This window comes from Macaca mulatta, chromosome 11 (assembly GCF_049350105.2).
Source record: "Macaca mulatta isolate MMU2019108-1 chromosome 11, T2T-MMU8v2.0, whole genome shotgun sequence".
Classification (NCBI taxonomy): domain Eukaryota; kingdom Metazoa; phylum Chordata; class Mammalia; order Primates; family Cercopithecidae; genus Macaca; species Macaca mulatta.
The window spans coordinates 18698406-18714487 of record NC_133416.1 but is presented as its reverse complement, the minus strand read 5'-3'; the positions used below and the strand labels follow the sequence as shown (position 1 = coordinate 18714487).

The following is a 16082-nucleotide window of genomic DNA, read 5'->3' as shown; positions in this document are numbered from 1 at the left end:
TCCTTTTCAACTCCTATTGATCAGATGTTGGATCTTCCTAAAATAACTCAATAAGTCTCAATATTTTCTCTTCAAATGTCTATAAATGTGTTTGGTTGATTTTTATTGTTATTGCCTTTTTTGCTTTGTTGTTTCTCTTTTTTTTTTTTTTTTGGAAATTTCTTTGACTTCATTCTGCAAATTTTCTGTGAGTTTTGTATTTCAGCAGTCATATTTGGTTTCTAAGATTTCTTATTATTCTTTTTTCATAGCTACTTATTATTGATTGCATTAACTACAGATTACCCCCACTTCCTGTTTGCGTGTCTCCTTGTTTTTCACATGGGAAGCTTTTCTCAAATGTCTGGTGATCTTTGGATATCTATTCTCATAGACTATAAAATAATAGTATTACTGAGGATGATATGACTTTGTACATAAGTGAGACTTATGGGGTTTCTCTGTAGAATCATTTGGCAAGGAACCAGTCATATTATTATGAGGATCTCCCCCCAGCTATTATATGCAGCAATCTTTTAATGGAGTTATTCAGCTTATTGAGAGAAGATTTCTTCAGCCTCCTACTTTGAGGCATACTTCCTAGTGCTGAAAGTAATGTGTGGCTGTGTGCAGATACGAATGGAGGATGTCTCATCATTCAAAATCCTAGTTTTTACTCATTTTCCATTTTCAGCCTCAGCCTTCTCTGAATCCAAAGTCATACCTATTTAAATTCTGCAAAGTCATCTCCAGTCTCTTACCAGAGGAGGAGATGGAACATGTACTTACCTTGTTTCATGGGGATAGAAATGGAGACTTGACAATTTCACTGTTCAGTGTGCAGACTTTCAACCAGTCCTTGCAGTTTTCCTTCTGAGTCTTACCCCACCTTCTGAAATACCTGGTGCCTTCAAGTCATGAGCTTCTAAATGATTCCTCAGGGGATTAGGGGGATTAGGGTCATGCTTCTTCAGTCTCTCACTCAGCTGTCAGTTTAGATTGTAGCTCCCTCATTTATTTTTCTAAATCAGTTATCACTTCTCTTTCCAATTTCTACCTTTTTTTCAATTTTTGTCCACCAATGTTTTCTCTTCCTCCGACTTTTTACCTTTTCCAAATTTCTTTGCCATCATTTAATTAGAATCATGAGAAAGAAAAATAAAATTGTGTGGTCAATCAGCCATCTTAACTGGAAGTCCTTAAACTGCTCTAGATATTGAAATGTAGATAAAAATCTTCTTTTTGTAGAATGGGATCTTAAAAGTATTCTAAATCTGCATAATTCTTTCTAACTTTCTTTTCCAGCTTGCAAAGAATTTTCACCATTATGCATTATCCAATACCAAATTTTGTAAGATACTTGAGAATTTTTAAGGTAAAGTGAGTGGTCCACAGTTATATAACTAATAAGAATCATATTCATCCCACTGGTGGAGACTATTTAATTAGAAAAATACTTGGCCATTATCTAGGTCCTAAACCTTGAAGAACATAATTATGTAAAGTTTTTTGTCTTTTTTTTTTTTTTTTTGAGACAGTCTCACTCTGTAGCCCAGGCTGGAGTGCAGTGGCACGATCTCGGCTCGCTACAAGCTCCATCTCCCGGGTTTGGGCCATTCTCCTGCCTCAGCCTCCCAAGCAGCTGGGACTACAGGTGCCCGCCACCATGTCAGGCTAATTTTTTTTTTTTTGTACTTTTAGTAGAGACAGGGTTTCACCGTGTTAGACAGGATGATCTCAATCTCCTGACCTCGTGATCCACCCACCTCAGCCTCCCAAAGTGCTGGGATTACAGGCGTGAGCCACTGCGCCCAGCCTTGTCTTTTTTAAGAATTAAAAAATAAAAAATACTCAAGTGTCTTATTCTCTTGGTGTAAATATTTAAAAATTCATCTAAATTTTGTAAACGAATTGAATAATTTAACATCATTCTAATTGTTTACTGTAATGTCAAAAGCAAAGCCTATGGGACGAATATTAAATTGTGCTTCTATTGTCTGGGATAGTTCAGCTCTTGCACTATTAGGACAAAAAAAAAAAAAAAAGAGCTCAGTAAAATAAGCTGCAAACCTCAGCAACCAGCTCTATTGTAGACTCTATCTTTAGTTTAAACTCCTCAGCAGTGGTTGTTGAAACTTACCCCTCTATCCTCTCAATTTCATTCCCATCTACTCACTCTCACCAAGTGACTAGCCTCTCTAAATTGCAAGAATAAGATTATATGGTAAATATGTCCTCAAATTCACTTTTCTATTTGTCAATATTCTCTGCATTCTAATCATTCTATACATTACTTTTCCTTTAAAGAATAACTTTATTCTCTCCTTGCTGGGATTAAACTTGGGCCCCTAATCCTTTTCTCTCTCTCACCTACTTCAGGATGTTTCTATATTATTTTTTTTTCTCATATATCTTTAATTTTTCCCATCTCCATTGACTCCTCTTCCATCTATACAAACATGAATAAGCCTTTCACATCTTATAAAAGAGCTTCCCGTGATCCTGCTAACTTCTTAAGCAATTTGTGTAGCTTTCTCCTTTTCTGCACACCAAACTTCTCAGAAGATCAGATGACACGACTTGCACATACTCACCACCCACTCATTGTTCAACCCCTTGCTTTCTGATTTCATCATGGGAGTACTGTTGAGTGTAAAAAGGTAACTGATAATCCATTCTTCAATAGAGTTGACTTGTCACATGTTTTATTATCTTCTATCTCTTAAAATATTAAATGTGGTCATTTATTTATTTAAGTGTGTGTTTGTGTGGGTGGGTGTCTTACTGTGAACCGGGGCCCTTTTCTTGGTAGTAAAGACTAATAAACAAAACAAACTTAGATCCAATTCTTGTGAATCTTCCAATTAAGTAATTGAAACACATGGTACAAATGAACACTCTAAAAATATTTCATTTCAAATTATAGTAAGTATAGTGAAAAAAATGGATGTTACGGGATCTAATTTAGATTATAAAGTATATATCTAAAAGTCAAAGAGGCATTAGACAGGTAAAAAGCAGGGGACAGTTTCAGACGGAGTGAAGAGCAAATCAAAGTCCCTAAGGTAGAAAATAAAGAGTTCAAGATATTCAAGAAAGACAAAGATTACTGTGGCTGAAACCTGGTCAGACAGTAGAAAGCAGCAGGCAATTAGACTGGAGTAACAAGCACAGGCAAGATCACACGGGCCATGTTAAAAATTATGGATTTCTTCTTAACTGTGTGGCTACCCATAGAAGGAATTAAGCTGAAGAGTAATATTCAATTTACATTTACATAAGTTCAACCTGGCTGCCGGGTGCTTAATAGGTTAGGGGTGGACAAGAGTGGAAACAGGAAGACCAGCTAATATGCTACTGCACATCATCTGAGTTAAAAATGAGAATGGCTTGGTTTGGAATGATGGCAGTGGCTATGGATAGAAGCAAACTGATTTATAATACACAGTTGATCCTTGAACAACGCAGGGGTTGGAAGCATCAAGCCCCACACAGTAAAAAAATTACATGTAACTTTTGACCCCCGGTGAACTTAACTCTAATATCCTACTGTTGATGGAAAGCCATATTAATAACTTAAACAATATATATTTTTGTTATATGTATTACATAGTGTATTCTTTATAATAAAGTCAGCTGCAGAGAAGAAAATGTTATTAAGAAAATCATATAGAAGAGAAAATATATTTACTCTGTATTAAGTGGAAGTGGATCATCACGGAGGTCTTTAACCTCACTGTCTTCACACTGAGTAGGCTGAGGAGGAGGAGCAGGAGGAGAGGTTGGTTTTGCTGTCTCAGAGGTGGCAGAAGTAGAAGAAAACCTGCATATAAGTGTACCTGAGCAGTTCAAACCCATGTTGTTCAAGGGTCAAGTGTATTTTGGAAACAAAATCTACAAAACTTAATGATGTATTTGGAGGTAGGGGGAAGAGAGGGGACCACAGATGAGAAAGAGATCAGAAGAGTGAAGGAGAAGAATTAGAGAGAAAGACTGAAAGTTCTACTTTGTATATCCTCCTCCTTGAAACCTTTTCTTACACATGACCTATCTTTCTGACCTTGCTTTCAGCCGTTTTACTTCATTGTCTTGCTCCAAATGCAAACATGTTTGAAGGTACTGCTTAGATATTCTCTACTGTCCCTCCCCAGTCCTCTTTCAGTTTCACCTGGTCCTAAACTCCGACTCTAATCCGATGACTCATTAGTTTTTCTCTCTTGATTCACCCAATTTTCTGGGCTATGACACATTTTCAATTGTTTTCTGATCGTTTCTCTTTAGATGACCCCTTTGTACCTCCAACTCAATTCAAAATTAAATTCATGTTTTTCCCATATCTACTATGGTTCTTGCTTATATTACCACTACCATCTTTCCGGTCACCTGGATTCATATTCATCACTAACTTCTGCTTCCTCCTTGCTCTTTGCTTCAGTTGCTATGGTTTTATCAGTGCACTCTATTGCATTTTATGTTTCTACCTTCCTTATATTTTCCTGAAGTGGAAGCCCTGATTGTAACTTAAGCCCCCATTATACTTTACCGGATTATTTTTATCACTTCTATCTTCCTACCTCCAATATCTTTCCTATTCTATGAACCAGCACATGACCTTTAGAGTAATCATCCTAAATAACAATTGTAATCATTTCACTTGTGTCTAAAATCTTCAATGATTCTATTATCTTCATTCTCTTATCTTTAGAGTAATTTTCAAATTTCTTAAAAGTGTATTAAATGCTTCTTATGATCTGACCCCAATCTATTGTCTACCTTGATTCCCAAATAACTTGAGCATCTCGTCATCCTGAAAATCTGTCTGATGCTCTCGCAGCACTGTCCCCTTGCTCATGCCACGTGTACTGCCTTCACCTTTTCATGCTGAAACCCTTCTTTCTTAAAAGCATAAAATGATGTCTCTCACTTCTCCACCTAGCAAGAAGTTCTTCTCCTGATGCTCCCCAATAGCATATGAGTCTGCAATGGAAGGGACCTTTTTCATGTTTTATCCCCCACGGTGCTGAGCATACTATCTTGCATGTAACAGGAACAGAGCAAATATTAAATTGAATTGACATATTAGCACGCTTTCTGATGAGTTTGTAATGTGTGCAATAATCTTGATAAATGTGATTATATAATGAATTTGGCCTTAACGTCAGGTAATATGTGAAATGCATATTTTTTATGTGAGCTGTTTACAGAACCAAAATCTCTACTCTACAATGAATAAGCCTTTATAGGCCTTAATTTAAAATAGTAATAAGTTAAAAATTCCTCAGATTTTTGAACTGAAGTTTATTGAGGTTTCCTCCTTTTTTACACCTTTGATTTCTTAGGGACCCTGGAAAGAACAGTCTTTATGAATATATTTAAATTCTGAGATATAATAAAAAAAATTACCTACCAGTTTCTCTATCAACCAAAACAAACACTAAGCTATTTAAACATTAGATTGATTTTTCTGAATTGAAAGCTTTGCCTTATCTAAAATTTTATGCAAGTTAGCAAAATGTGACTATCTGTAAATTTCAAATAAATTCCATCAAGTTAAAGTTTGCCTCCACTCTAACGACAGGATTAAGTCCAGTAATATGAATGCTAAATGGAGAAATGGAATGGTTAGAGTAGATATAGACTCTGTAACAAATTCCCTACTCAATTTCAACAAAAAACTTCTAGATAATTCCTTAAAAGTAAAAGGAAGAGAAGAGTTTGACCACTATAATTGTTTGCATTTACACTCTTCACTTAGCTAATTTACCTCTTTAAGAATTTTTTTCTAAACAAAAGTTTCTAGTCCATAATTCTCTAATAGCTGTTTTACCTTCTCTGTGAAAATTAGAGAAATGACAGACAACTGAGGATCAATAATACCTTAAGTTTATGTCAAAAACATGTTTAAAATAATAATTAAAACTATATATAAAGGTAATTTTATATTTGAACTTCCTCCAAATCATTTTTGACTCATATCTTTTTTATGAAGGTTATCTAGGATGATATCTCTTATCTGGGAATAAAGGTTTTGAAACATTGCTTTATCTTCAATAATAATTGCTACTAATTCAAGGGATCTGTATCTGCAGATTCAACCAACCTTGAATAAAAAATAGATGGTTGCATCTGTATTGAACATGTATGGACTTTTTTTCTTGTCATTATTCCCTAAACAGTATACTGTAACAACTATTTACATACTATTTGCATTGTATTAGGGATTATAAGTAACCTAGAAATGATTTAAAGAATAGGGGAAGAGGAGCGTAGGTTATGTGCAAATAAATACAAAGCTGTTTTATATAATGGACTTGAGCAGCAGGAATTTTGGTGTCTTTGGGGTCTTGGAACCAATCCCCAGCAGGTATCAGTTGTCTTACTTAAATGTCACAAGCACCCTACAAAGTAAGCATCATTAACCCCACCTTAGAGTTGAGAAAGTGATAATGAGGTTACATTACTGACCTGAGGTCCTATAAGCCGGAAGTCAGGGAATAGGAAGTCAACTCAGTCCTTTCTGAGGCCAGAGCCTAAGCACTGGATGGCCGGACAGCACAGTTCACTGGAGTCTGGATATCCTGAGGGCAAACAAATGTTGAAGAAACATCTAATGTCAACGGGTAAGAAATGTTACGGCCTATTACATGAATCTCTAGCTCTTCCTTTAACTTTTTTTTCTTTTGCATTCTTTTCCTTCAGTTGCTGGAAATCTTTTTGCTGCATTGTCTGTGATGATAGCTGGCTTCTTTGAAATGCACAGAAAACATTTCCCTCCAGTGGAGCAGACCCTTTCAGGAAAAGTTCTCACTGTTTCCTCCATGCCCTGTTTCTACCTGATTCTTCAGTATGTTTTACTTGGAGTGGCGGAAACACTGGTAAACCCAGCTCGTGAGTAAACACTTTTTCAACTACTGTTAGAATGCACTGAACCTTTACACAGAACACATCACCTCAACCAGAACAATTAAAGTGGTAGATCATCTATTCACCCCCTAGAGAGTTCCCACAACACTTCAAGCAAATTTATCTATTACTTTCATTTTCACAAACATTTCATTTCTCCTCATTCCTCTACCATGCACAGAATAATTATCAATTCTGCCTGGATGCAGATGGAACAAAAGATTTTTAACCTGGTTAAAGGCAATAACCATTTTGTCAGACACACCACAGGAGGAAAACCTCTGCTAAAAGCCAGAAGACAACTCCAGAACACTAAGATGAAAACTCTCTTCTCTTCTCCCTTCCCTCTTCTCACCTCCCCCATTCTCACTCATAGATAAACTCACAGGCCGGGCCCGGTGGCTCATACCTGTAATCCCAGCACTTTGGGAGGCCGAGGCAGGTGGATCACGAAGTCAAGAGATTGAGACCATCCTGGCCAGCATGGTGAAACCCCATCTCTACAAAGAATACAAAAAATTAGCCGGGCGTGGTGGCAGGCGCCTGTAGTCCCAGCTACTCGGGAGGCTGAGGCAGGAGAATCACTTGAATCCGGGAGGCGGAGGTTGCAATGAGCCGAGATTGCGCCACTGCACTCTAGCCTGGCGACAGAGTGAGACTCCGTCTCAAAAAAAAAAACAACTCACATATATACCCCTCCAAAAATGACACTTAATGTTCTTTGAGAGTATATAAACATGCAAATGAAATGAAAATTTAAGCCAATTTTCCAGATAACTTGATGTCTTTGAATTAAATTACACTAGATTAAATGAGATCACTAATGTTTCATAAGACAGGTTCAAAATAAGTTTATTAAATATCAAGGGTTTCTGAATTATCTAGATTGCTTATATTAATTAAACTAGCCACTTTACAATTTATCACAGTATTTCAGTGACTTCTTGCAATGCAGTAATGTGTGTGTACATATATTTATCAGTGTAATTGATTACATCTGTTTCTATCCTCCTTAAATTTTCGTGTAGTAGGAGTCCTGATGGTAACTCAAGCCCCCATTATCCTTTATGGATAATATTTTTATAACTTCTAACTATCTTCTGACTTCCAATATCTCTCCCATTCTATCAACCAGCACATGGATTTTAGAGTAATCATCCTAAATAACAATTCTAACCATTCCATCTGTGTCTACAATGTTCAATGATTCTACTATCTTCAAAGTTGTTTCCAAACTCCTTAAAGATAAATATTTAATAAATATGTATTTATACACATACATACTTACGATACCAAGGCAATTCATTAAACAATGAAAATAAAATTAAGTTGGAGTATATTCATATATATGTGTGTCTCAGACTTCTTTTTATAATTTTATATCATTTCATTCCATATATTTTGCATACATAAATTACTTTATGTGATTTTATACTGGGGACCTCACTGTTCAACATTGCAAGGAAGACAAAAGAAGTGTAAAGTAATGCTACTACACAAAAATTTGTGATGTTCTCTGATGTTATTCCCAAAATTGTGTTGGAAGTAGTCAGCCACAATTTTCTGGGCTGGATTAGAGTAAATAATGAGTAAAGGTAATTAGTGACTATGTGGAGGAAACTGTTAGCCAGCTTAGCAATAGTGGTTCAACCTACAGAAGCCAGAGAGGTACAGAAAAACCAATGACTGTGAAAAAGGCAGATCATGTACTATACATCACTTACTCCACCACTCCTTGATTTACTCTGCAAGTGACCTAACTGAAGTCTAGGTCACTTGACTCATCTGCTGTTGGGGTCATGGGCCAGGGACTGAAAGAATCTGATCTGCTATCTAGCTTTTCCATTACTGCCTACATAAACTTGGGAACTCATTTAACCTCCAATCCTCATTTTTCTGATATTTAAAATAGAAATAATTTTATTCTTCTTTATATCACAGCATTGATAGGGTAAGAATCAATGGGAACGAGAGACTACTCCTTGAAAATCAGATGATGTAAAATATGAAAGGGTATTTCGAACTATAAAATCAAGTATTACCCTTCTGGGAGACAGTACAGCATAGAGGTTAGGCGCTATGGTCTTAAAGTCAGACAGACCTGAATTCAAACCCAGTTCTGTCACTGACTAACTCTGTTTGGGAAAATCATTCCTCATTTCTGGGCTTTTCTCATCATCTATAAAACAGGGAGTGGTTCAAAGGACTAAGTGGAAGATTTTATGTAAAGCAAAAACCATAGTGCCCCGTGTATAGACAGCATTCAATAATTAGCAGTTATAATGTGTTGTTATCATTACTAAAAGTAATGGCAAAAACCACAATTACTTTTTCACGGACCTAATATTATTATCATGTTTCACATGAATTAATAGTGTCAGACTTAGAACAGAAGTACAGGTGTACTGTTCCCAGCTCTTTCTGCCATAAACTACCTGGCAGCGTAAGCAGAACTGTCTCTCACTTGAGTCATCCTAGATCCGTCTCTTTCCTCTCACCTCTCCTCTCCAATCCAATAGCAAGTCCTCGTTTTTACTCTGAAATAGAACTTAAATCTGGGCACATCTCACTATCCCCTTTGTTCTCCTCCTGGCCTACAACACCATCATCTCCAGCTCCAATTTGACCAGAGCCTCTGAACTTTTCTCCCTGTTCCTCTCCTGCCCCGTGAGTCCATTCTCTTCAAAACAGCTGTGGTGTTCTTAAAACATAGGTTCTGTTGTTTCCCTGCTTGAAATTCCACAGTAGGGTTTTAGAGATGAATTATTCACAATGGTGAATAATGTTCCACACTATTTGGTCTCCACGGGTTGTTCCATCTACATTTGGTTACATTCTGTCCCTTGACCGCATCCCAGAAATGTGTGTGTTTCTAAGTTGCCAGATTTCTGTCTACCCCAAGGACTTTCTACTTTCTTTTTCCTTTATTGACAATTCCCTTTCCTCTGTTTTCGAATGACTGGCTTCTTCTCATTATTGAGCTTTCTCAAAGGTCATCTCTTTGGAGGGGCTTCTCTGACCATTCCATCACTTTCCATGTAATTACCCTGGTTTTTTTAAATAGCTCTTTTCATAATCTGAAGTTACTTTATTTATATTTGTATTGCCTGCCTCTCACTGTAAGAATATACACTCCTGATGTCAATGTATGTTTCTCCTTCCGAAAAAGTGCATATACAAAATAGGTGATCAATAAATACATTTTGTTTGAAGAAACAAATCAATGAAGTCTATGGCTATTTCTATATGGTACAATTAAAATACATTATTCAAAATTTTGACAATGTCCTACATTGATGGCATTGAGCAAGGAAACACAGTGAATTACTCCATAAATGACAGTAGACATAGTCTGCCCTACTAAGACATGTTATACATTGGAGATGAGCTAGAAAAAAAAAAGCAGTAGAAAACATTTCAAATTATGTTTTAATTGTAGTAGTGCACACCTCATCTGTCTCATACCCTGTGTTTGTTTATTCAAAAAATACCGTGTAGGTGTCTACAATGTGCCTAATACTGCTCTCGAAGCTTTAGACACATCAGTTAAAAAAAAAAAGACAAAAATTTCTGCCATTGTAGAGCTTACAGTATTTCTGTGGTCGAGTAGTAGAGAGTAAGTTGGGAAGAATAGAAGGCTCTAATCAGAGAAGAGTGCACAAAATTGTGATTATGGAGTAGGTACAGTTATTGATCCAAGACATGGCTTTGCAGGCCAGTCTCTGTTACAGTTACTCAACTGTGTCATTGTGGTACAAAAGCAGCCATAGACAACATATAATAAATGAGTGTGGCTGTGTTCCAATAAAACTTTATTAAAATAGGTGACAAGCTGAATATTACCTGACCATAGTTGGCCAACCACTGGCTGAGGTCATGACCTTGGGTATGAGTGGAGTGGAAGTTAAGGTAGATTGGAGATCAAGGACATTGGAGGTCAAGGAACTGGACAACCAAGATTGAAAGGATGGAAGGTGGGAAGGATGATCTATATGTATAGTAAAATTGCCAAGCATTAAGGCAGGAGTAGTACCAGAGAGTATGACAATGAGAGAGGAACTGACAACTTTGAGAAAAAGAGGAAAATATCCTATAGATTGGCAGATGACAGCATGAAAGAAAAGTAGATGATATAATCTGATAATATAAGGTTCAAAGCTGAAGTATTTTTAGAGTTAAGGGAGATATAACGGTCTAAAAATGGCAACAGGATAAAGTTCCGTTTTCTGGGACTATGGTACTTCTTCTCCACATGTTCAAAATAACTTTTCACCAAACAAAATAAACACGTTTCAACTGCTTAAGAACAACTAGAGTAAAATAAATTTCCAGCAATAAGTCCCCAGCACCAGGTGCCATTAGGAAAGTGGTTATGGCCCTACATTTTGAAGATTCTGCATATGCTGTGATGTGGCATCTTTGCAAGCACTCACCGGCTACTACCTAGAGGCACATTTTTAGCACTCGTTGGCAAGAAGACCAGCTTTCACATACACATTGAATATTTTTTATTGTGTTTTCATAGTAAAATGAGAACTTTAGTGACAGACTTGTTGATATTATCTACATTGTAATGGGCTAAAAGGAGTATCTCGGAGCCTAAAAAAAAAATCAAATTGATGATCACTAAAGTTTCAAAAGATCAGAACATGCAAGTAGATGCCTAAAAATGAAGATTCGAGGACTTGAAAAGCTAAGTCCTATAAAAGGGAACTGGAGGCTTTCAAAAACAACTAAAATGACACCAAAGAGAGATTAACCAGCAGGCAGAGAGCTGGCAAAGTGTGTTCATGAATTATATACCATACCAGAAGTTCTAGCAAGAGAAAAGCATAGGATTAATAATTAACTAGCAAGGTAATAATGGGCTTGTATGTTCTGCTTTTTCTTAGTGAAAGAAATAGGCCTATTTACTCTTTCTGCTCATTACTTGTCTCCTTGTACTTATGGAAAGGAAAGTTTACAAGCCAAAACCTTTTTATAACTGTGAATCATTTATTCCCAAAGCCTATTCAGACTTCCTCTTGTACTCCTATTTGGACCTTTCTGAAAATACTCCAAAGCTCCTGCTGGTGATTGGTACTACACAAAGAGCTGTGTTACCTTGCCACCAATATTTGAAGCCCTTCTCCACAGTATTTTACCTATCACCATTATTATCTTCATCTCCAATCAGCATCTGTGGGAAAAGTGCACATTTAGCACTGCCCTTTGTATTAAATCATGTGCTGTTTCTGCTGCAGAGTTTAAAGTCCAGGAAAGATTAAACTGATGCCTTTTCCCACCTATCAGTTCCAGCACTCACCACTTTCCTGAAGCACAAAGCGGGACTCCTTTAAATGTTGATGGGATAAATAAATCAAAACATAGGGAGGACACACGGAAAGTAAAACAGAAATTTTACATTAATGAAGGAAGAAGCATTAATACATTTACATCATGTGTTAGTAAGATCATGGAAAAGTTCTGGTAAATGCAGAGTTTTGCTGTGGCAAAGTATTAAAAACAAAAAACACAGGGGTAAGTATTCCAGAGAGGAGCGGGAGGAGATAATAAGATCTCTTACTTCTCATAGAGAAGGAAACTAAAGGTTTAGTGTTTACAGTACAGTCATGCAACATGTAACAACATTTTGATCAATGATGGATCAGGTGTATGACAGCGGTTTCATAAGATATAATATCATATTTTACTGTACTATTTCTGTGTTTAGATATGTTAAGATTCACAAATACTTACCATTGTCCTCTAATTGCCAACAGTATTCAGTACAGTCACATGCTGTACAGATTCATTGCCTAGGAGTGATAGGCTACCCATATAGCACAGGTGTGTAGTAGGCTACACCACATAGGTTTGTGTAAGTACACTCGACGATGTTTGCACAACAAAATCACCTAATGATACATTTCTCTGGACATATCTCCATTATTAAGCCACGCATGACTGCACATCTGTTTTCTATCATCACTTTTCTTTTTAAAATGAGCTGTAATATTTATTTATGATTTCATTGTGGAAAGATTTGCAAAGCACAAAAGAGTAAGAGGAATATTAGAAATCCAGTAATTCAACCACTCAAAGCTAAGACTGTTAATATTATTTGGTGTATTTCCTTACAAATTTTTTGGCACACATCATATTAGAGATTAGTATAATAAACTCTCCTATATCCATCTTCTAGAATCAATAATTTTCAACTCATAGCCAAAACTTGTTTCATCTCTACTCTCATTCACATCTTTTTTCCTTCTTGTTGTATAATTTTGAAGCAATCCCAAATATCGTATTATAATAAACATCAAATATTTTAAGACATATCCCTAAGATTGTCATGCATTTTAATATATTATGTTTATATGGCATGTACAAAACCTCATATACTTATTTTCATCTATTTGATTTCAAAAGAAAGCTATTTTTTCAATTGAAAATTAAAAAATTTTTTTCGTGGTTTTTTTAACCTCTTGTTACCATCATTACTGGCACCCAAAAAAATGACTTGGGAAGGAAAGATAACCACTTTGGAGATCTAATGCTTAAGCTATTGTCTCTCTCTCTGAGAACCTCTCCTGAAGTGAGATAATGCATATTAATGGCTTTGTAGAGTAGGAGCTACTTAGTTTGATAAGATTAATACTGTCAAAAATGCCTAACCCTTATTCAGGACCTACAAGTCAGCATTGGACTAAGCACTTTACATGTAGTATTGCAGGTCAGTGTCCCAGCACCTCTGCAAGTGAATAATGATATTATTCCCATTTCATAGAGGAGGACATTGAGGCTTGGAAAGTTTAAGTCACTTACCTAAAATCACAGAGATAGTAGATGGCTGACATGGTATTTTAATACTATCTTGTCCAACTCCAGAGCCCATGCTCTTAACCTTGAAGCAAATTTTATACAAGTTTTCTATAAGGAACCTAATGAATTACACAGAATCACAGAATTGATAGATTGTCATATTATCTAACAGATGCCACACCTCAATCCAAAATTTATCAGAAATATTCAATTTGGAGTGAAATTAGGGTGAATACATTAGGACACTCAACTACTAAGTAATCAAATTCTCCTTGTAGCTGGGTCAAGGTATATTTTGTCATATTTTATTCCTTGAAGACATCTGTAAATTGTATCACAGTATATCTTACTATAATAACCTTAACAAAGTCCAACCCAAATTTTTACTGTATCAGTAAATTTTCTTTGATATATGATCAACATCAATTTGAACAGTCTCTATGAAAGAGTTTTCAGGAGGAAGTTCTAAATTCTGATCTCTCTTTTTCTCTCAGTCTCTGTAATATCATACAGATTTGTTCCAAGCACCGTCAGAGGAACCTCCATGAATTTTCTGACACTGTTCAATGGATTTGGCTGTTTCACAGGCGCACTGCTGGTGGAGTTGGTATATCTCATCTCAGAAGGTAAAAATAGGTTCGTGGCATGCTTATATACATTGAGTTGATGACTAGGGAACGGGGAGACCAAACCTTAAGAGAGGGGCTTTGCCACTGCAGTCTTTTTTTAATTGATCCACTTTTGCAATTAAGATAGAATTAAGATAGGAAATACACTCTTGCTGTATTCATTAATTTCTGGGAATTGTTTTTCTTTTGATAGGAGGAGGTAATTACAGAATGTCATGCTGTCCTTAGTGTATTTTAAAACAAACTGGTTATTATATTCTTATTAGATCTTTCAATGAGGCCATATGCAATAATACCTCACAGCTGGCATAGACAGTCTTCAGAAAAAGTAAGACCTGTGTAAATATAGGGGATAGGGTACCTGAATGATCTTTTTTTTTTCTCATGATTTGCCACAATTCTTGTCTATGCAATCAAAGAGAAATTGTGAATTGAATAATAAATGATATTTTAAAATTTTCCCAGTAGAGATTTTGGTCAGGAGAAACAACTAATCTGAAAAATTCAAACATTATTTGAAACATTAAAGTATCTACTAAAGCAAATATTTGATTAAAGCAAATTTTAAAGAACTACTCTTTGGTTGCATGTGTTGAAAAAATAACAGCCAGACAGGATGACAATAATGATCAGCCATCACAGTGAAATGACTTTGGCTGTATTTTAAATCCGGACTTTTGAAATTTTGTTCTAAAATGTTAATATAGCTTTAATTTAATTTTAATGTATGTTTGCTTATTTTGTGGAAATGATCACAAATGTATTCTCTACTTTCAAAAATACTTATAGTTGTGCACTGAAAATGATGTAAAGAAAGTGTTAGTTTCTATTCTCTTATAACAAACAAATCTAATTTACCTGCTTTCAAACCATGGAAAAAATCAACTTCTATGAATGAGACACTCCTTTTAACACTAAATCTCCATTCAAAAAATATTTATCAAGGACCCGCTCTGTTCCAGGCACCATATTGGGCACTGGTGATACCATGGCAAGCAAAATAAACACTTGCAAGCCCTCAGGAAATTTCCAGGGGTACAAGTAAGAATGAAATTAAAAGTGAGAAAGTCAATGATAGATATAATAGCAGAGTTCTTGGGGAGAAACCTACTAATCCTTGATTGATGACTGACAAGGTCAAACTCTGCCCTTTCCTCAGTTATCTGAGAAAATTAAGATGAACTGTGTGTTGAGTATTTACTACGTACTAGGTCGTGTGCTATATGGAATTGTGTGAGATATGGTCCAGTTCTCAAAGAACTCAAATTCAAACTGCGATAGCTAACTGTGTGAACGGCGGCAAGTTGCTGACTTTTCTAGTACTCAGATTCTTTGTACATAAGCTAGAGACAAAGCACTGACATTAAGATTTTGTAAGATAATCTTGCAAACTCTTAACATATATTCACACCTGAAACATTTTCAGTGTTGAATGTGTTTCCTTTCTTTACGTTACTCAGTGAAGATATTTCCAAAAATTTGCTAAAACAAAATTTCTAGAATCAAATCACATTTGACATATACATGAAGAACTGCAAAGTCAAATATTACTACTAGTTTATCTTTTATATAAATTTCAATGTTTCATATGCATGCTTAAGCAACTTACCCAGAGTTAGACCAAACATCCTTGGCTAAGTTCTCTCCAAGGCTACCTTCACATTTTTTTTTTTTTTTTTTTTGACATAAAGAGTCTCACTCCAGAGGCTGGAGTGCAGTGGCATGATCTTGGCTCACTGCAACCTCCACCTCCCAGGTTCAAGCAAT

At 35.9% G+C, this 16082-nt stretch overlaps 1 protein-coding gene across 1 annotated transcript in view; it reads left to right on the top strand.

Moving 5' to 3' along the window:
* SLC15A5 (solute carrier family 15 member 5) overlaps positions 1-16082 on the top strand; it is a 90982-nt gene that overhangs the window by 49126 nt on the left and 25774 nt on the right. Inside the window, exons 6-7 of the mRNA XM_001091323.4 lie at positions 6679-6867; positions 14181-14312. Of these exons, the coding sequence (XP_001091323.3) occupies positions 6679-6867; positions 14181-14312 (321 nt within the window). The remainder of the gene's footprint in view (positions 1-6678; positions 6868-14180; positions 14313-16082) is intronic.